A 15,612-nucleotide genomic window follows, 5' to 3' on the forward strand; every position below is an offset into this window, starting at 1 on the left:
GGAGGGTCAAGAATGCGTCTCGGTCTGAACAGGGCCAGATCGGATTTGGACTAAAAATCAGATTTGAGGAGGAATCCGATTTACCTGCAGTCTGAACGCAGCCTAAACCACTTAAGGATGACGTCTCATTTTATTTGCGGGACTGTATTTCTACAATCATTAAAATACAAAAGACAAACTCAAATTTTCTTACGTCGTCTGCAAGCCTTTCAATGGCAAATATATTGACTTGAGCTCTCTGCTACCACCTGCTGCCGCGGAAGTGTCATTACACTATAATCACTACATGACTACTGCACTGTACTGGGATTCTTAAGTCGACTGGGCTACATAATGGAGTCATCTTTGAAATGAAAAACAGATTTAAAAAAAAATAATCTTGCCTTAGCGTCCATCAAATGTCATTTTTGCGGGTTTTCAAGTGACGGCAAGTCGGGCTGACGACCTCTGCTCCAAATTCTTCCAGCTCATCGTGATCTGATAGGAAAGAAAGTCCCTCTTAAAAAGCACAAGAATCCAAAGAGGGCCAGGAAACGGCGGCCAACAGACACGAAGTTGGCGCTTTTGTCACGTCGTTGGACCGCAAATTGATGCCGACGACGTCCGCACCGCAATGTTGACCACAGGAAGAAAAAAGAAAGAAAAAAAGGGCCTTCAAAGTGATTGTGAAAACAAATCAGCTCGTTTATTGGACTGGCACCTTTATTCATTTTTTGTCCTCTCGCCACCTTGGATCGATCACATGGAAGCTTTGGTCACGTTAAGAGTGGAAAAACATTCGTTTACAGTAAGAAGCAAATACAAGAGAAACAAAGTCAACAAGAGTGATGTTAAGGCAAACACACTCAGGCTCCTCCCATAAACAAAAAGGAGCTCCAAAAAACAAACAAACGGAAGATGACCAAGACGACCGTAAGCCGCCATTAGACTGGACTGGAAACCAAACCTGTACGAGGCTTTCATTTGTTTAATAAGAACCAGAACCACAGCCGGAGTACGACGCGGCAAAAAAAAAAAGAAGATTACCAACACTGAAAACAGAACATTTGAGTGACCGTCCGCAACTAGACGGGTCTGATCGAGATTGCACCAGACTGATACAGAACTGAACTTCACTAATCCGCAACGGTCCAGAAAGAACCAAGACCTAGATCAGATTGATGAGTGATTCTAACTAATCCAGATTGAACCAGAATGACTCTGACCAAACTGGAATGGATCCAGATTGACCCTCACTGGACCTGGACCGAATTGGCGCAAATAGAAACTTACTGATGCAGAACTTGGATCAAATTGATCCAGACAAGACCCGACTGATCCAGATTGAACAGAGTGATCCTGAGCGGACCAGACCTGACCATGACTGAATTTGACTTTTCCTGATTGACAGTCAAGTGAACAGGATCTGGACCAGATTGAGTCACACTGGACTAGACTGATCCAGATTGAGCCAGACTGACCCAGAACCTGGAGCAAATTGACGCAAATAGAAACTTACTGATCCAGAAGCTGAATCAAATTGATCCAGATTAAACAGGTCAAAACAGAGTGATCCAGAGTGGGTCAAATTGATCCAGATCGAGTCAGACTGACCCTGCCTGAAAAAGTCTGACCCGAAGTCAATGTTTGGGTGTGCTGATGAAGAGGACAGCGTGTGGTTATAGTAATGAAGATAACAGACTTCCCGTTGAGGTTTTTTTTTTTTTTTTTAAGCCTTCTTGTTGTGGTTCTGTAGTCCATCTGACTGCCCCCCCCCCCAAAAAAAAAAAACACCACCGCCATGCAGAGAGCGTTGTCCAGCTAGAGGGGGCGTGGCTGTGACAAGTGGGGCGTGGTTAAGTGTTTCCTTTCAGGACGCCGAGACAACTCTGCAACAACTGCAGGTTCCCCTGAAAGAGAAAGAAAAGCAGCGCGAGGCCAACCGTGACGTCATCAACAGGTTCGAGGCCGCACGCTCACGCACCTTGGCGTGTTTCAGCTCCAGCTCGGCCAGCTCCACCAAGTTCTTCCTGAAGGCCGCCACTCGCCGCGTCTTGAAGTCGATGAGCTCTGCGCGGCACACGAGCAGAGCGAGACAAAATCAGGCTTGACGAAAGATCGCAAAATGATGTTCATTTTATTTGCCATTTTTAAATTTAGCCTCAGAGTTTTAGTCCAGTTTCAATTACGCTCGTTAGTTTTTACCAAAGTTCGTAGGGCTGTGCAATTTATCCAAATTCAATTACAATTTCAATTCTTACACGCCACAATTACAAAATCGTATCATTTTCGTCTGGTTTTTGTTCATCAACTAAAATGTTCATAGATTTTAGTCCAACATAATCATCACAATTATTTGGGGCAATAATTGAAATCAAACGATTATTGTTTGGTACAAAGCAAGAAAATGTTTAAATGTAAAAAACAAATAAAAAATATTAAGACAAATAAAATGATTTGAAACACTAGAATTATGCAAGTCCCTTTTGGATGGAGCAAAATTTATTAGTCATTTTAAAATAAGATAAAAAGGTGTCAATGTATAAATTTAAACAACTCAAAATGAGTCTTAATAATCTTTTCTTTTTTTATGATGCAGATTTTGTAATTGTGGAGTGTAATTGAAATTGTATTTGAATTTCACAAATTAAATAAAAAATGCGCACCAATTTAGTCCCACTCATTAACGAGGGTTTGAAAAATGTGTGTTGACAAAATCATTTTTTGCTTAGTGGACGAAATGTACACTCGTGACAAGTTGACATGTTGACGATGAGGATTTAAGAGCCGAGGACGTTTGACAAGGCGAAGAAGAGATGAAAGGAGACGAGGACGAAGGAGAGGAAGTTGTGACCTTGCTTGGCGGACTCAGAGATCTTGTCAAACTTGCGGCAGCACAACTGCTGGCTGGTGTCCGCTTGCAAGACGTCGCGGTTCTTGGCGCGCGCTTTGTCCAGAGCCTTGTTGGCGTTCTCGTAGTCCAGCAGCGCTCGACTGCGGCGGTACAGAAGGTCCTGTAGGGGGCGCACGCATCCACAGCTGAGGCTAAGCTAAGCGCTACAGAAATAAAGAGGACTTGACATGATCAGAGCCGCTGATAGAGTTTGGCCAACTCTGTTTCAGCAGGGTAACAACATGGCGTCCACGTGTCACGTGACCGGTCGTTGAGCAATCACAAGCTGCGATTGCTCAACAAACCGCTCGGCATCGTCATGTCATCAACATTTTCAAGGCGCCGCGGCCGACAAGACTGGACGGACCTTCGCGGCCTGCGACTCCCTCAGGTAATATTTCAACAAGTCGGCCAACTTCAAGTCCTCGTCGGCGGCCACGCGTGCTTCAATTTTCTGTGGAAAGTGGACACAAGTTGACGGACATGCCACGGAAGCAAAGACGACCCGAACCCGTGCGGCGTACGTACGTACCCTGGTCTTCTCAAAGAGCTCCGACACTTTGAGGAAGAACCTGAAAGACCGGCAGAATATTTGGCATGCGCGCGCGTACAAAACATGGCGGCGGCGGCGGCGGCGGCAGCGGCGGCGGCGGCGGCGGCGGCGGCGGCGGCCTTCTTACTTGCACACGTCTGTGGAGTCCAGCGTTCCCAACGCATACAGAGACGACGCCATTCTGTTGATGTCGTCCGCAGCGTCTGTACAAAAAAACGCAACTAATTAGGCTTAAGCCACTTCCTGTCAACGTCTTCTGGACTTCCTGTTTGTTTGCAAATCGTCTGGATGGAGCCCGTACACGCCCACAAGCCCTTGAAGTGACAGGGCGGCCATTTTACTCCTCCCATCTCGCGACCAGACTACTGCATAAACTGGACCTTTTTTATGTTTAAAATAACTCATTTAATCCAAATCTTGTTTGGTCCAAAATAAACTTGTGTAATTAGTGTTAGTGTTGCAACAACATGTACTTGTCTTAATATTTTTGACATTTAAACATGTTCTTGTTTTGCGCCAAAAAACAAATGATCGTCCTGATGGTGATTTCAATTTTGACCAAATTAATCGTGATTCATATTTCCTTCATAAATCAGCAGCCCTACTTCCTGCCCGTGTCTTATACACTTCCTGTCTTTGAAGCACTTCCTGTTGACAAATCGAAATCCCTTCCGGTCCACACATGGGATGCACTTCCTGTCTTACTCTTGTGCGAACGGATCATCCTGTCGGATTTGGCCGAGGCGTCTTTGACTCTGTTGTGATACTCCAACAAGAAAGTCTTCTCGTGCTCGAAGAAGTCATCCACGTCCTGCGGACAAACGTCAACAAAGGGCGTCAACAAAGGGAGGGACGCGGCGGCGGCGGCGGCGGCGGCGGCGGCGGCGGCGGCGGCGCTCCGACGCGGTCGCAGTGTCACCTTGACGCCCGCCACCAGGACGCCGTCGGCCGACTTGACGACATTCTTGAAGAAGTCCTCCAACTTCTCCTTCTTGTTCTTCCCTCGCACGCTCAGCTGTGATGGCAAGATGATGATGTCATAGGGGGAAATGGCGGGCCGCCGGCGGTACGGCGAACCCCTTTGAGCGTTTGTTCCATCACCAGGACGTCCACGCAAGCGGTGCACTCTTCGCCCTCACTAGTAAGAACGTTTCGCCCCATCGTAGGCATGCGTCACTTACTAGTAGCCACTTGCAAGGATTATTAGCTCATTGACTGGCAGCCATTTTCAGTGAAGCAACCCCCTTCGCTCCTGGCTGTTTGACTGGATTTGGAGGCCCACAGAATATTGGGTTCTATTGCTATCAAAACATGGAAGCTAGCAAAAGAAAGGTTAGAGTCTCTTCTGACATCAGGAAAAAACATATATTTCTATCGGTTTCCGTTTTGCAGCAATTAGCATTCGATTTTAGCTCGGTTTCATCATTATTCACATTCCTGGTGAAAGCGCTGACAAAAAGAGCTCGTTTGCAACATGGCCTTTGCTAATCTTATACTCTGCTGCCACCCGCTGGCCCTTTTTTGTCATTACTAACATTCATTTAAGCCACCTTTTCATGTCAGAAGCTGCCTCGATGCCTTCTGTATGCTCTTGCATAAAAAAATAAAATAAATATAAAAATACATTTTTGAAAGACAAAGTATTAAAAAAAACATATTTACACCTTTTTGGGTTTGAATGAGTTAATAAATCCATCTTAACATTTTCCACTCTGCCTCCCACTTACTGCAGGACTTGTTGTACCCTAGCAGGCCACCGACATGTTACTAGTGAAGCACTACCAGAATGTGACAATGTCGTACGTGTAGCGCGCGGTTTTGCCTCCCGAGTAACACGAACTTGTCTGACGAGTGCTAAATTGTCTTCCGAGCGAGGACAAAGACCGCACGCGTAGACGACGGGGACATGAAACCAAACGTGGCTGCTCACGTCCTGGTTGTACTCCAGGAAGACGTGGAAGTTGAGGTCCTTCCTGAGGATGGGATGCGCCGCCACGCGGCACAGGAAGACCTCGTGCATGGCCACCGTCTTCTTAAAGATGGCCAGGTACTCTCTGGGGGGGGGGGGGGCACAAGACAGGAAGTGAAACAACAGTGTCATCAACTTGTGAAAATAGTACGGAAGAGGATGAGGGCCAATGAAGAGGAAAAAAGAAAAAATAAGTTGGCATGATTCTCACTCACTAATCTCAGAATTTTTTGTTTAAAGTCAGAATTCTGACTTGAAACTGAACCCGCGCGTGCCAATTAAAATGTATTACAAAAGCATTTTTTCCTCATGATTATTAACTCTTTGACTGCCAGACGTTTTCAAAACGGGACGTCGCCAGTGCCAGCCGATTTAAGCATTTTGACTGATCTTTCAATGTCCACAGAAAAATTTGTGTTTGGACTATGGAAACACACATACTACCAAATGAAAGATTGGACTCTCATCTTTCATTAGAAAAAAAAAGTTTGTTTCTACCTTATTCCATTTTTCAGTAATCAACAATAGAAAATTGTTACTTTCACCTGTTTTGAAACAAACGTCTTTTAACGTCTTTGGCACTCCTCCATAGGATTTTACTAAACGTTATTTAACGTTTTTGGCAGTCAAAGAGTTAACCAGTGAATGGTGGTTATTTTGTACTTTGTATTCGTACAGTGCTGAAAAAACAAGGATTCATGTTGTGCTATGTTAGCGGTTCAAGCATCGTTTTCCAAAGCCAGAAATCAGTAAACAATTACTGTTGATAACAATAAGCGGATTATTAAAATAGTTGTCGATGAATGTGATAATCAATGACTTGTGGACGAATGGATTCATTTTGACAGCTCGACTGTCCGCCATAAATAACCGCAGCGCTTGGTCGGCACATTTTTGGGTTTTGAAAGACTCACAAGTCAGACCACCGCCATCTCGTGGATACAAATCGTCGGTGATGACGTTGGAAAGGCTTAACGAACGATCCCAAACGCTTTGGGAATGATTTATCCTGCATTTTGAGCAGACTCTTCAGTATTGATGGCGGATTTGATGGCGCAGCGGAGAGCGTGGGAAGAACTTCAAAGTGGAGCAGACGGACTCACGCTTCGAGTTCCTGCTTCATCTTGGTGAACTCCTCCTTGGTCATGGAACCCTCGCCCTCGCCCAACTTCTGCAGCTTCTCTCTGGAGGCGTCAAAATCGGGCTTGGGCGGGGCGGGCGGGATCTGAAACGACAACAGTCGGCCAATAATATTGATAATAGTGTCTTTAAACGGCCATTCAAGCGACCGAAGGACGCTTGACGACAACAACATCGTGTCAAAATGCGAGCGGAGGAAGCGAGCAGGCGACTCACAATGTATCCGGCGTAGTCTTCGTTCTCCACAAACGAGTCGTGCAGCCAGATGAACTCTTCGTGCTGGCGGACCACCGAGAACTCGCTCTGCTTGAAGTTGGGCAGCGTGCTCTGCGGACACACCGGCGGTCTGACGGGCGCAAACAGGAAGTGACCTCACACCGGCGGAGTGGAAGGGAGCTCACCTTGGTGTGCACCGTGAACTTGACCTTGTCTCGCTCGCTGAGGGCGTCCGAGATGTCCACTTGCAGCGTGGCGTCCGTCTGGAGATCCACGCTGACCGCCCTGGACTGCGCATGAAGCCCACGTAAAAAAACACTTTCATTTCCATCCCTACTCAAAAACAGGACATGACTTCAAAGTAACAGCGCAGAAAAACATTGATTATAATTGAGTTTATACCAGTTGTAAAATAGGCAAAAATGTTGATCACGGTTTTCCAAGTCAAAGCGAAAGACTTGTTTTTATTCAACACAAAGACAATCAGTCTGCTTTCATGGAGGACAACAGAAATTGGAAAAACTGTGAAGATTAAGAAATTGAAATGAAATATTAGAGAAAATGATTACCAATTCATTTGATAATCAATCATGTGGGTGTAATCAATTGGGGTGCCTCACACCAGGTGGAAAGTTTGAGAACCGCCGTTTGAAATCATTGCTAACTGTTAGCATGTTAGCTTTGCCTCCCTTCCGAAACTAATGGCCACCTAAACCCAAACAGGTGCACGTGACCGTCACGTGACGTGCTGGGAGAACCAGTTCCTTCAAAGCTGCAGCTAAAATCAAGGTAGCGGGGAGCTAATGCTAACAAGCGGAGCTAAAAGCCAGCTTCTTTGAGCCGCGCCGGCACCGGACCGGACCCTGAGCCGAACCGGGTAGTAGCGCTCGAGCTGGGCGAGAGGAGAGGTGACGTCGTTTTTAGAAGAGCGGAAAAGAAGAAGAACTCACTCCTCGGTCCTCCTCGGAGAGGAAGTCTGGTCCGTCGTCCAGTCCTTCCTGCTGCGGGCCGGCAACACAGAGCACATAGAGCCGTCATTTTTAGCGGACGAGTGGACGAGCGGACGCCCGTCGGAACCGCCGCGTGTGGATCCCTGGCGGTTGGGTTCCGACGCGCCGCAGTCTAAAGGAAAAGAGAAAAGAAGCGAACCTAACTTACCATCATGGCTGCCAACGGGTGGAGACGGGAATACGCGTGACGTCATGACGTCGTGTGAACACAGCAAATGCATGACGTCACCTTGTCCCCTGATAGAGTTGCACGTTTTGCTTTTGTTTGTCCATTGTTTAATGTATGTTGTTTAGTGTATGAAAATAAATAGTATTTAAAAAACTGCATGGCGTCTCCTTGCGTGCTCTCCTCGAAGAGCGACAAAAACGCATTCAAATGACAAACAATTATTTGGAATGTATTTTTACACTCTATGGAATAAAACTATTGTTGATGAAAGAACACTATTGACAATTCCGAGTTTACGTCCAAGTCAAAATGGCGGTGATACGACGCTCTCCGCTCATTTTGATTTGAGAGGATTATTTTGATTTCAGAATGTGATCAAATATTTGACTACTATAACAGTCTGCCTGGTTAATAATAATAATAATAATGGACCCGATTTAGTCACGGGCAAAAGCAGTACAATACGTTTGTTTTCACCGTGAAGCGTTTGCATTGCGAAAATATCAGAAATGTTCGGAATTGTCATCTGCCTATTCCTGATAAAAAAAAAAAGTTTAATTAAAGGACGGACGGACAGACAGATATCGATGGCTATAGAGCTGACAGGTTTCAATGTTATGAATGCAATTTCCTTCATAACTGAAGATCTTTTCATGTATACTGCAAGTGCATCCGTCCTTTTTTTTATTATTATTACAAGCAGGATATTTCGGGTCATATATCACTGCAAATGGACTTGCAAAGTTTCCTCTCATTTCCACTGCAATGCCGATCAACTCTTTGACAATGAATCTAGAAATGACATTGCTTTAAAAAAAAAAGTACTTTTTAGTGCTGTCATGCTTTAAATCAGTCCCCTCTCAATATTTGCAAAAGAGATAAGAGCATCTAACGATGTGACAAATATGACTGTTAAACATAAAGCTCTACTGTTGGATACGTAAAATAAAAGTACAAATAAGAAACACTAGTCAAGTCAGACTTGACTTGAAAAACACTAGTAACAGGTAGTGACAAGAACATCAAACCAAACCAAGAGAAAAACTATATTGCGTGGAAACAAAAACACTGCCACAATAACAGAGGCCTTTGCAAAAGCAAGGAATTTGATACCATGATAGGCGGGGGGGGGGGGGGGGGGGTGGGGGGGGGGCATGGGTACATCCAGCAAAGAGTGCAGGGCAAAAAGCAGGAGCGATGCAGGAAAGCAGAAGCGCAGCAGGACGAAAGAAGCATCTGATGGAATTCTTGCAAGCAGGTTCACACACGCTCGGCGTTCCGACTCAAATATGCCATCACAGACGCCAAGACGATGGCTGACTGCCAATGGCGTCAAAGTACGCCTGCCTTGTTGCGTTACTCACGCCGAGGCAGTCCAAATACAAAGAAAAGGAAAAGGAACCCAGAGGTGTGAATTGGCTTTTACCTGCAGATTCGATCCCAATCACAATTCATACGTCAAGATTCGATTCAATACGATTCATCACGATATGAATCTATAAGTCCATTATTGTGATTTTTTTTTTTAAATAACATTTTTGAAAATATTAATCAGTAATGATAGACAAATGAAGCTTCATGAAGCACTTGTGATATTTTTGGACTCCTCTAGATGGCACTCTTGGTCTAAAAGGTGCTAGCTAGCTAGCTAGCTAAACAGCTAACTAGACAGACAGACAGACAAATGAAGCACCTGTGATATTTTTTGACTCTTTGGCACTCTTGGTTTAAATGTGCTAGCTAGCTAAACAGCTAACTAGACAGACAGACAGACAAATGAAGCACCTGTGATATTTTTTGACTCTTTGGCACTCTTGGTTTAAATGTGCTAGCTAGCTAAATAGCTAACCAGACAAACAAACGGACAAATGAAGCTTCATGAAGCACTTGTGATAGTTTTTGACTCCTTTGGATAGCACTCTTGGTTTAAAGGTGCTAGCTTGCTAGCTAAACAGCTAACTAGATCATCTAAAGTAAACGGACAGAACAAAACAAAAAAAACAGGCTTTCAAATTGTCATGAGTAAATCCATTCTCAAGGACAAAAAACCTCGACAATTATTTTGGGCTAGGCTGCACATTAGCGTCGTCGCCCTTTGACATCGGCAGCAAAGACAAACTGAAGTCTTATATTTTTCTGTTGGCGATACTTGAAGATGATCAACGATATTAAATTTGTAGCCGTCAACAGGCCAAGACAGGCTTCCTCTCCCTTGGGGGAGGGGGGGGGGGGGGGGCGTGCAAGCGCAGTCGGCCCTCTCGCTTCTCCTGAGCTAATTTACAGCGGTTTGACCTGTTTGGTGGAGAGGTGTGGCGTTTTCCAGTCGTGACACGTTCCCAGTCATCGCGCTCGGCTGTACTGAGAAAACCACTCCCTGGAGCGGCAGTAGCATCACGCCTTTAAAGCCGCTTCACGGAAAATCTTTGTCGAGACGTTAGGAAGCCTGTGCCGTGTTTGTGCCGTGTTTGTGCCGTCACTCCCGTTAGCAGACAAGATGGTAGGTTGGCCGCTTTTCTCTGCTCTTCTGCTCCCTTTGTTGGCACGTCGCAACAGTCGGGTCCTGGTCGGGTTCTAGACAAGCTCGCTTTCGCTGCACTTTTTAGCGTTAGCTTGCTTTGGCGCTTGCTGGCGCTTTGGCGGAACTGGTTCTCCCAGCTGGTCAAGTGACATGGAGCAGCTGCTGAGGTTCTTGTTTTTCTTGTCATTGGGCTGATACGCGATTATGCTGAAATGTGCTCAATTTCATATTTGCTCACAAGTCTGTGACAATTTCACCAATTGTTAGCTCTTTGACAATCCGTTGTTTTCGGTTGAACCAACATTTTGTTCCTTTGGGCTCCTAAAAGGATTTTGGAGGTCAGTCCGACTCGAGCGTAAAACCAAAATCCATGAGGGAAGGGCAAGGAATTTGGTGTCTGTAGAATGTGAGCAACAACTCCTGACATGACCGGGCTGGTCCCAGAACCGCAGGGGTGTGCACACTTTTTCTTCCAAGAGATACATACACAAACGTCAAAGGATGCAAAGGCCATTTTGGACATTGTTGGCCTTTATTTTTTATTTTATTTTTTTGACCATGGTAAAAGCGATCCATAAATTGTCACTACAGGGCAGAAACTCGGCATGCCCAAATATGGTCAACTTCCCATTTTTTCACAAATCAATATTAATGGTCTGTCACCACGTCGTCTGTTATTTTTACCCAACAATAATCAATTTAAAAGGTTGAAAACAGCTCGAGAATAAATCTATTATTAAAGTGCCTGAAAAGTGAAAATAAAAATGCCTGGTAAATTTGACACACCCATTTAACAAGTTTGCATAATTGAAATGAATTTAAAAACGTATTTTGTACTCGAGTATTAGTACAATTACATGGTTTAATAAACAACTTTGGCAAAAGCAAAATGCTTTAAAGTTGAGAGATTGTGACTCAACTTAACGCACCCTAGAAACTGGCCCAGGACTGGTTTCCAAATTGAGATGTGATCAGTCATGCTTGAAATTAGTTTTTTTTTTTTAAATCAGCACTTTTATGATTGGTCAACTGAACTTTACTGTAACAAAAACGCACTTTCTGCCCCAGTCACTTTATTTCTTTATTTTTTGCATTTTAAGGTCGTCAGCCATGTTTGCAGCTCAAAGCAAATTGTACTTTCTGAATCGATTTGAGCTCGCTTTGTCCGACAAAAGTTCCTCTCGTCCGAGTCGGGAGTCGATTCATGTCACAATCGACTTCCTGCGTTTGACAATTCACTTCCCACGTCTCTCTCTCTTTATTGATATAAACTTTATTAAAACTAGTCCTTTTTAACACAACTTAGTTCAACAACTGCAATTTACAATATTATATATAAATATATTCGTATATATGAAATATGATACATTCAAAGATATATTTTTTTAGATGTACCAGTTTTAGGAGAATGAGATCAAAACCTGCAACTCACATCGGTGTCTTTCCAAAACCTTTTTCCCCCCAATATAATCCTAAATTGGATAAATCCCATGTATAATTTCAAATGATACTTCTTTAATATATCAGCCGTAATGATATAACATCTAGTCACGTGGTGCAGTTACGGCAATGCGTCACAACCAGGAAGCTCGCCGTAAGAAGAACATCCGGGTATTCTGTCGGTGTTTGGCTCGACCCTTGTGGCTTTTTGCGTACTTGCGATTGGAACATCAAGTTTTCTGTAAGCCTGGATGCTTCATTTGTTAATAAAGAAACAAAAAACTTGCAATTGGAACAGTACTGATGACGTCTCAAGACATCACAAGGACGCAAGTACAGACAAGAATGCATATTGAGAAACCTCCTTTGTTTACGCCAGGCTCAAATATCCGCACAAGTGAAATGGCGCCAACAAGCGTAGAAAGTAAGTAGTGCAAGTCAAGCAATGCACACGGGTGGCGACGAACGTTCATTACAGCGGAGATTCCCCCGCTCGAACCGTCCGCCTTGCCTAGCGACCACGTGACGGGAAGCTGACTTTGTTATGTGTCTTTCTTCAAATGGAACCGAGCTCTGTTTGGTGCGTGTGAGGATGTTTCACTGGCGGAACTTGTCACTTACCGTGGTTTCTAACTGTGCATCTGGACAGAGTTCAGGCGTCCAAGTGAACGACGAGGTCGCCGACCTGTACAAGAGAATGAAGTTCTCCAAGGACGTGAAGGTGGCCTTCTTCTGCATAAGCATGGATAAGAAGGAAATCATCGTGGACAAGGACAAAACCATCATGAAGTGCGATGTGCCGCAAGAGTGCGTGTTCGACAAATTCAACTCATTGCTCCCAAGCGACGACTGCCGATACATCGTGTACGACGTCAAATACGAGACCAAGGACTCCGGCGAAAAGGAGAGCCTGCTCTTCATCTCCTGGTAGGTGCGCGCAACCTCCCAACACGCTAACCTCGCGCCGGCCGCCACAACAGGACGTCATGGCAGGTGACGTCACCTTCACGGTTGTATTTATGCTTCCTGGCAACGTGAGCTCGGTCCTCCTTTGAAGCAACAATTCATCTCCTGCCGCGTGTCCATATTCAAATCCACAAAGGTGATCATGTGATGTCACTTCCTGCTTTCTTTGTGCGCAGGAATCCCGATAGCTGTTCCATCCTAAGGAAGATGCTCCACGCCAGCTCCAAAGCGTACATCAAGAAAGAGTTGAACCGTAAGTGGTCGACGAACAGGAAGTGCGCGTTGTCGCTGTCGCATGATGATGATGTCACATCTCCTCCTCAGTGGAGACCGAGTGGTGTATCAACGGCAAGGAGGAGGCCATGGACATCAGGGGGATGGCCGATAGTCTGAAAGGGGCTGTGTGCGTGGAGGGGAAGAGGCTTTAGCCGCACCTCGAACCCGACCACCATGACGACATCCTCACTGCAACATCTGCGGCGGGAAAGTGGAACCTTTTTCATGACATCACAGGAAGCCGCCCTTCAATAAAAACCCGTGGCTGGCCCTGCATCCCGGCTTGTCTTTTTTTGCCTTGTTTTTTTGCTTAGCAAGTTCAAACAATCCGAATTGTCTTGCTCGTTATTGCGCCATAACACAGCAAATCAAACACGTTAGGATTGTGCAATTAAGTCGATTACAATTTCAATCATTGCATTCCACAATGACAAAATCTGCAGAATTGTCCAAAAAATAAAAGATTATTCATACTCAATTTGAGTTGTTTGATTTACACATTTGCACCTTCTTTTAAAGTTAAAATAACAAATACATTTGGTTTCATCCAAAAGGTACGGAAAAGGATTAGGGCCAGTGAAGAAAGAAAAGAAAAAGTTTGGCGGGATTCTCACTAAAGTCCGAATTCTGCCAACCTATTTTTCTTCACTGGTCCTAATCCTCTTCCGTAAAAAGGAACTTGAATACTTCGTGTTTCAATTGAATTGAATTTTTCGTAATATTTTTTACATTCAAACATTTTCTTGTTTTGTAGCAAAAAAATAAACGCTCGTCCTAATTGTGATTTCAATTATTGCCAAAATAATCGTAATGAACTCATTTGCTCCCAAAAATGTATAGAAACGTTCTATTTTAAATATTGCCATGGTCCCCAACATGTATTCATACCTTTTTTTATGCTAGAGCAGAAAGGCTGAAAGGAAAAGAAAAAGAAGATACAGAAGGCTTTGATGCAGTGAAGAAGTGGCTTAAAGCAATGGTGAATATTACAAAAAACGGACAGCAGGTGGCAGCAGAGCAAAAGAGAGCAACCAGGGCCATGTTGCAAACGAGCTCTTTTTGTCAGTGCTTTCACCAGGAATGTGAATAATGATGAAACTTAGCTATATTCTAATGCTAATCGCTGCAAAATGGAAACAGATAGAAATCTACTTTTTTTTCTGATGAAAGAAGAGGCTCTCGTCGTTCTTTTGGTAGCTTCCATGTTTTTATAGCAATAGAACACAATATTCTATGGGCCTTGCAAAATCACACAAACAGCCGGGAGCGAAGGGGGTTGCTTCAGTGAAAATGGCTGCCAGTGGATGAGTTATTATTTTCTCCAGAATGGAGCAGAACACGTTTTCTGGGTCTGCTCACATCTCTAGCTGATTGACGCCCGCCCATGACACTTGCAATCCATTTTTGTGTGTGCATTTTTTACATTTTTATGTTTTGGGAATGAAACTGAATGCAGACATGCCAAAAACTTCTTTTTAAAGTAGTTATTATACTTTATTAATACGAAATACATAAACCTGAAGATTATGTATTTCAAATAAATAAGCTTTATCAGACTAATGAATATATATCATATAATGTTTATTTGGTATGTTTGTGTTAAAATTATCTATAAAAAAAAAAAGTAAATGGAAATTCCTTATGTAAAAAAAAAAAAGACATAAATCTTAAATTAGGCTTGAAATATTAATGTGAGTTTTATATGATGTAACCAGAAAGAGCTGATGCTTTTTCCACAAATCCTAATTTACTACTCTAAAGTACAGACAGTTTTAACAACTATGACAAAGTAAATGGCGCAGCCTACTCATACACCAAACAAATAGCCTAATGGCAAGCCACACCCACTTTCTTTTGACAAGTGGCCATAGACAGCGATTCGGCTCCGTCCCAAAACAGGACGGCCCAATCAAATTAGTCTATTTGCGTGACGTCGTCTTCGTGAGCAACGTCACTCTTTAGTCATCAAGTTTTTACCGCAACAACGACATTCCACAACGACGTCATTCACTACTGGCTCTCTTCGGTTAGTAACCATATTGGATTTTTACTCCGTCTCCGCGAATAAATAAATTAATAAATAAATAAAAGACTTCAACGAGTCGCTTTTCTGACGTCACGTCCGCTCTTCGCTCGTTGGTTCAGTTCAAGTAGAAGTATAACAAGTATATCTATCAAGTATAACAGTTTGTCTGCTAGCTCAGGTTTGCCCCGACGTTGCCCCGACTGGGCCACGGCAAATTTCCAAGTCACCCAAAATGTTCAGCCGCCGAAAAAGACTCGAGTTGCTCGACAAGTCGAGGTGACAGTCCACAAGATACTAATAGTCGTCCATTCCCAATGACGTCACTGACATCTTTTTTGGGTGACACCCTCAACAAGCGTATCAATTTCATGAATCACGTTTTTTTCTTTTTTTTAAAGATCATGTTACACTTTACCAGCTGATGATTTATGATGTTTCTCTTCAAAAACAGTATCTG

The 15,612-nt window shown here is 43.9% G+C and overlaps 2 protein-coding genes across 3 annotated transcripts; one reads left to right on the plus strand and one right to left on the minus strand.

The window, feature by feature from the left end:
* Window positions 1-663: 663 nt before the first annotated feature.
* snx6 (sorting nexin 6) lies at window positions 664-7,983 on the minus strand. The gene is made up of 14 exons (XM_077564973.1): window positions 7,909-7,983; window positions 7,701-7,751; window positions 6,936-7,040; window positions 6,751-6,861; window positions 6,498-6,619; window positions 5,356-5,479; window positions 4,345-4,440; window positions 4,131-4,236; window positions 3,553-3,628; window positions 3,405-3,444; window positions 3,240-3,326; window positions 2,834-2,993; window positions 1,964-2,049; window positions 664-1,889 (listed from the first exon to the last, which is right to left on the minus strand). The coding sequence occupies exons 1-14, from the start codon at window positions 7,912-7,914 to the stop codon at window positions 1,836-1,838; spliced, it is 1,224 nt and encodes a 407-aa protein (XP_077421099.1). The 5' UTR covers window positions 7,915-7,983; the 3' UTR covers window positions 664-1,835.
* Window positions 7,984-10,257: 2,274 nt separating this feature from the next.
* LOC144051518 (cofilin-2-like) lies at window positions 10,258-13,405 on the plus strand. 2 transcript variants are annotated; one of them, XM_077564972.1, is made up of 4 exons: window positions 10,258-10,426; window positions 12,537-12,814; window positions 13,030-13,106; window positions 13,178-13,405. In XM_077564972.1, exons 1-4 carry the CDS (start codon window positions 10,424-10,426, stop codon window positions 13,279-13,281), a joined length of 462 nt encoding a protein of 153 aa, XP_077421098.1. In that variant the 5' UTR covers window positions 10,258-10,423; the 3' UTR covers window positions 13,282-13,405. The 2 variants fall into 2 exon arrangements, with proteins under 2 accessions (XP_077421098.1, XP_077421097.1); XM_077564971.1 differs by lacking the exon at window positions 10,258-10,426 and adding an exon at window positions 12,057-12,467.
* The last annotated feature ends 2,207 nt before the right edge of the window (window positions 13,406-15,612 follow it).

The sequence above is a fragment of the Vanacampus margaritifer genome, chromosome 1 (assembly GCF_051991255.1).
Source record: "Vanacampus margaritifer isolate UIUO_Vmar chromosome 1, RoL_Vmar_1.0, whole genome shotgun sequence".
Lineage (NCBI taxonomy): Eukaryota > Metazoa > Chordata > Actinopteri > Syngnathiformes > Syngnathidae > Vanacampus > Vanacampus margaritifer.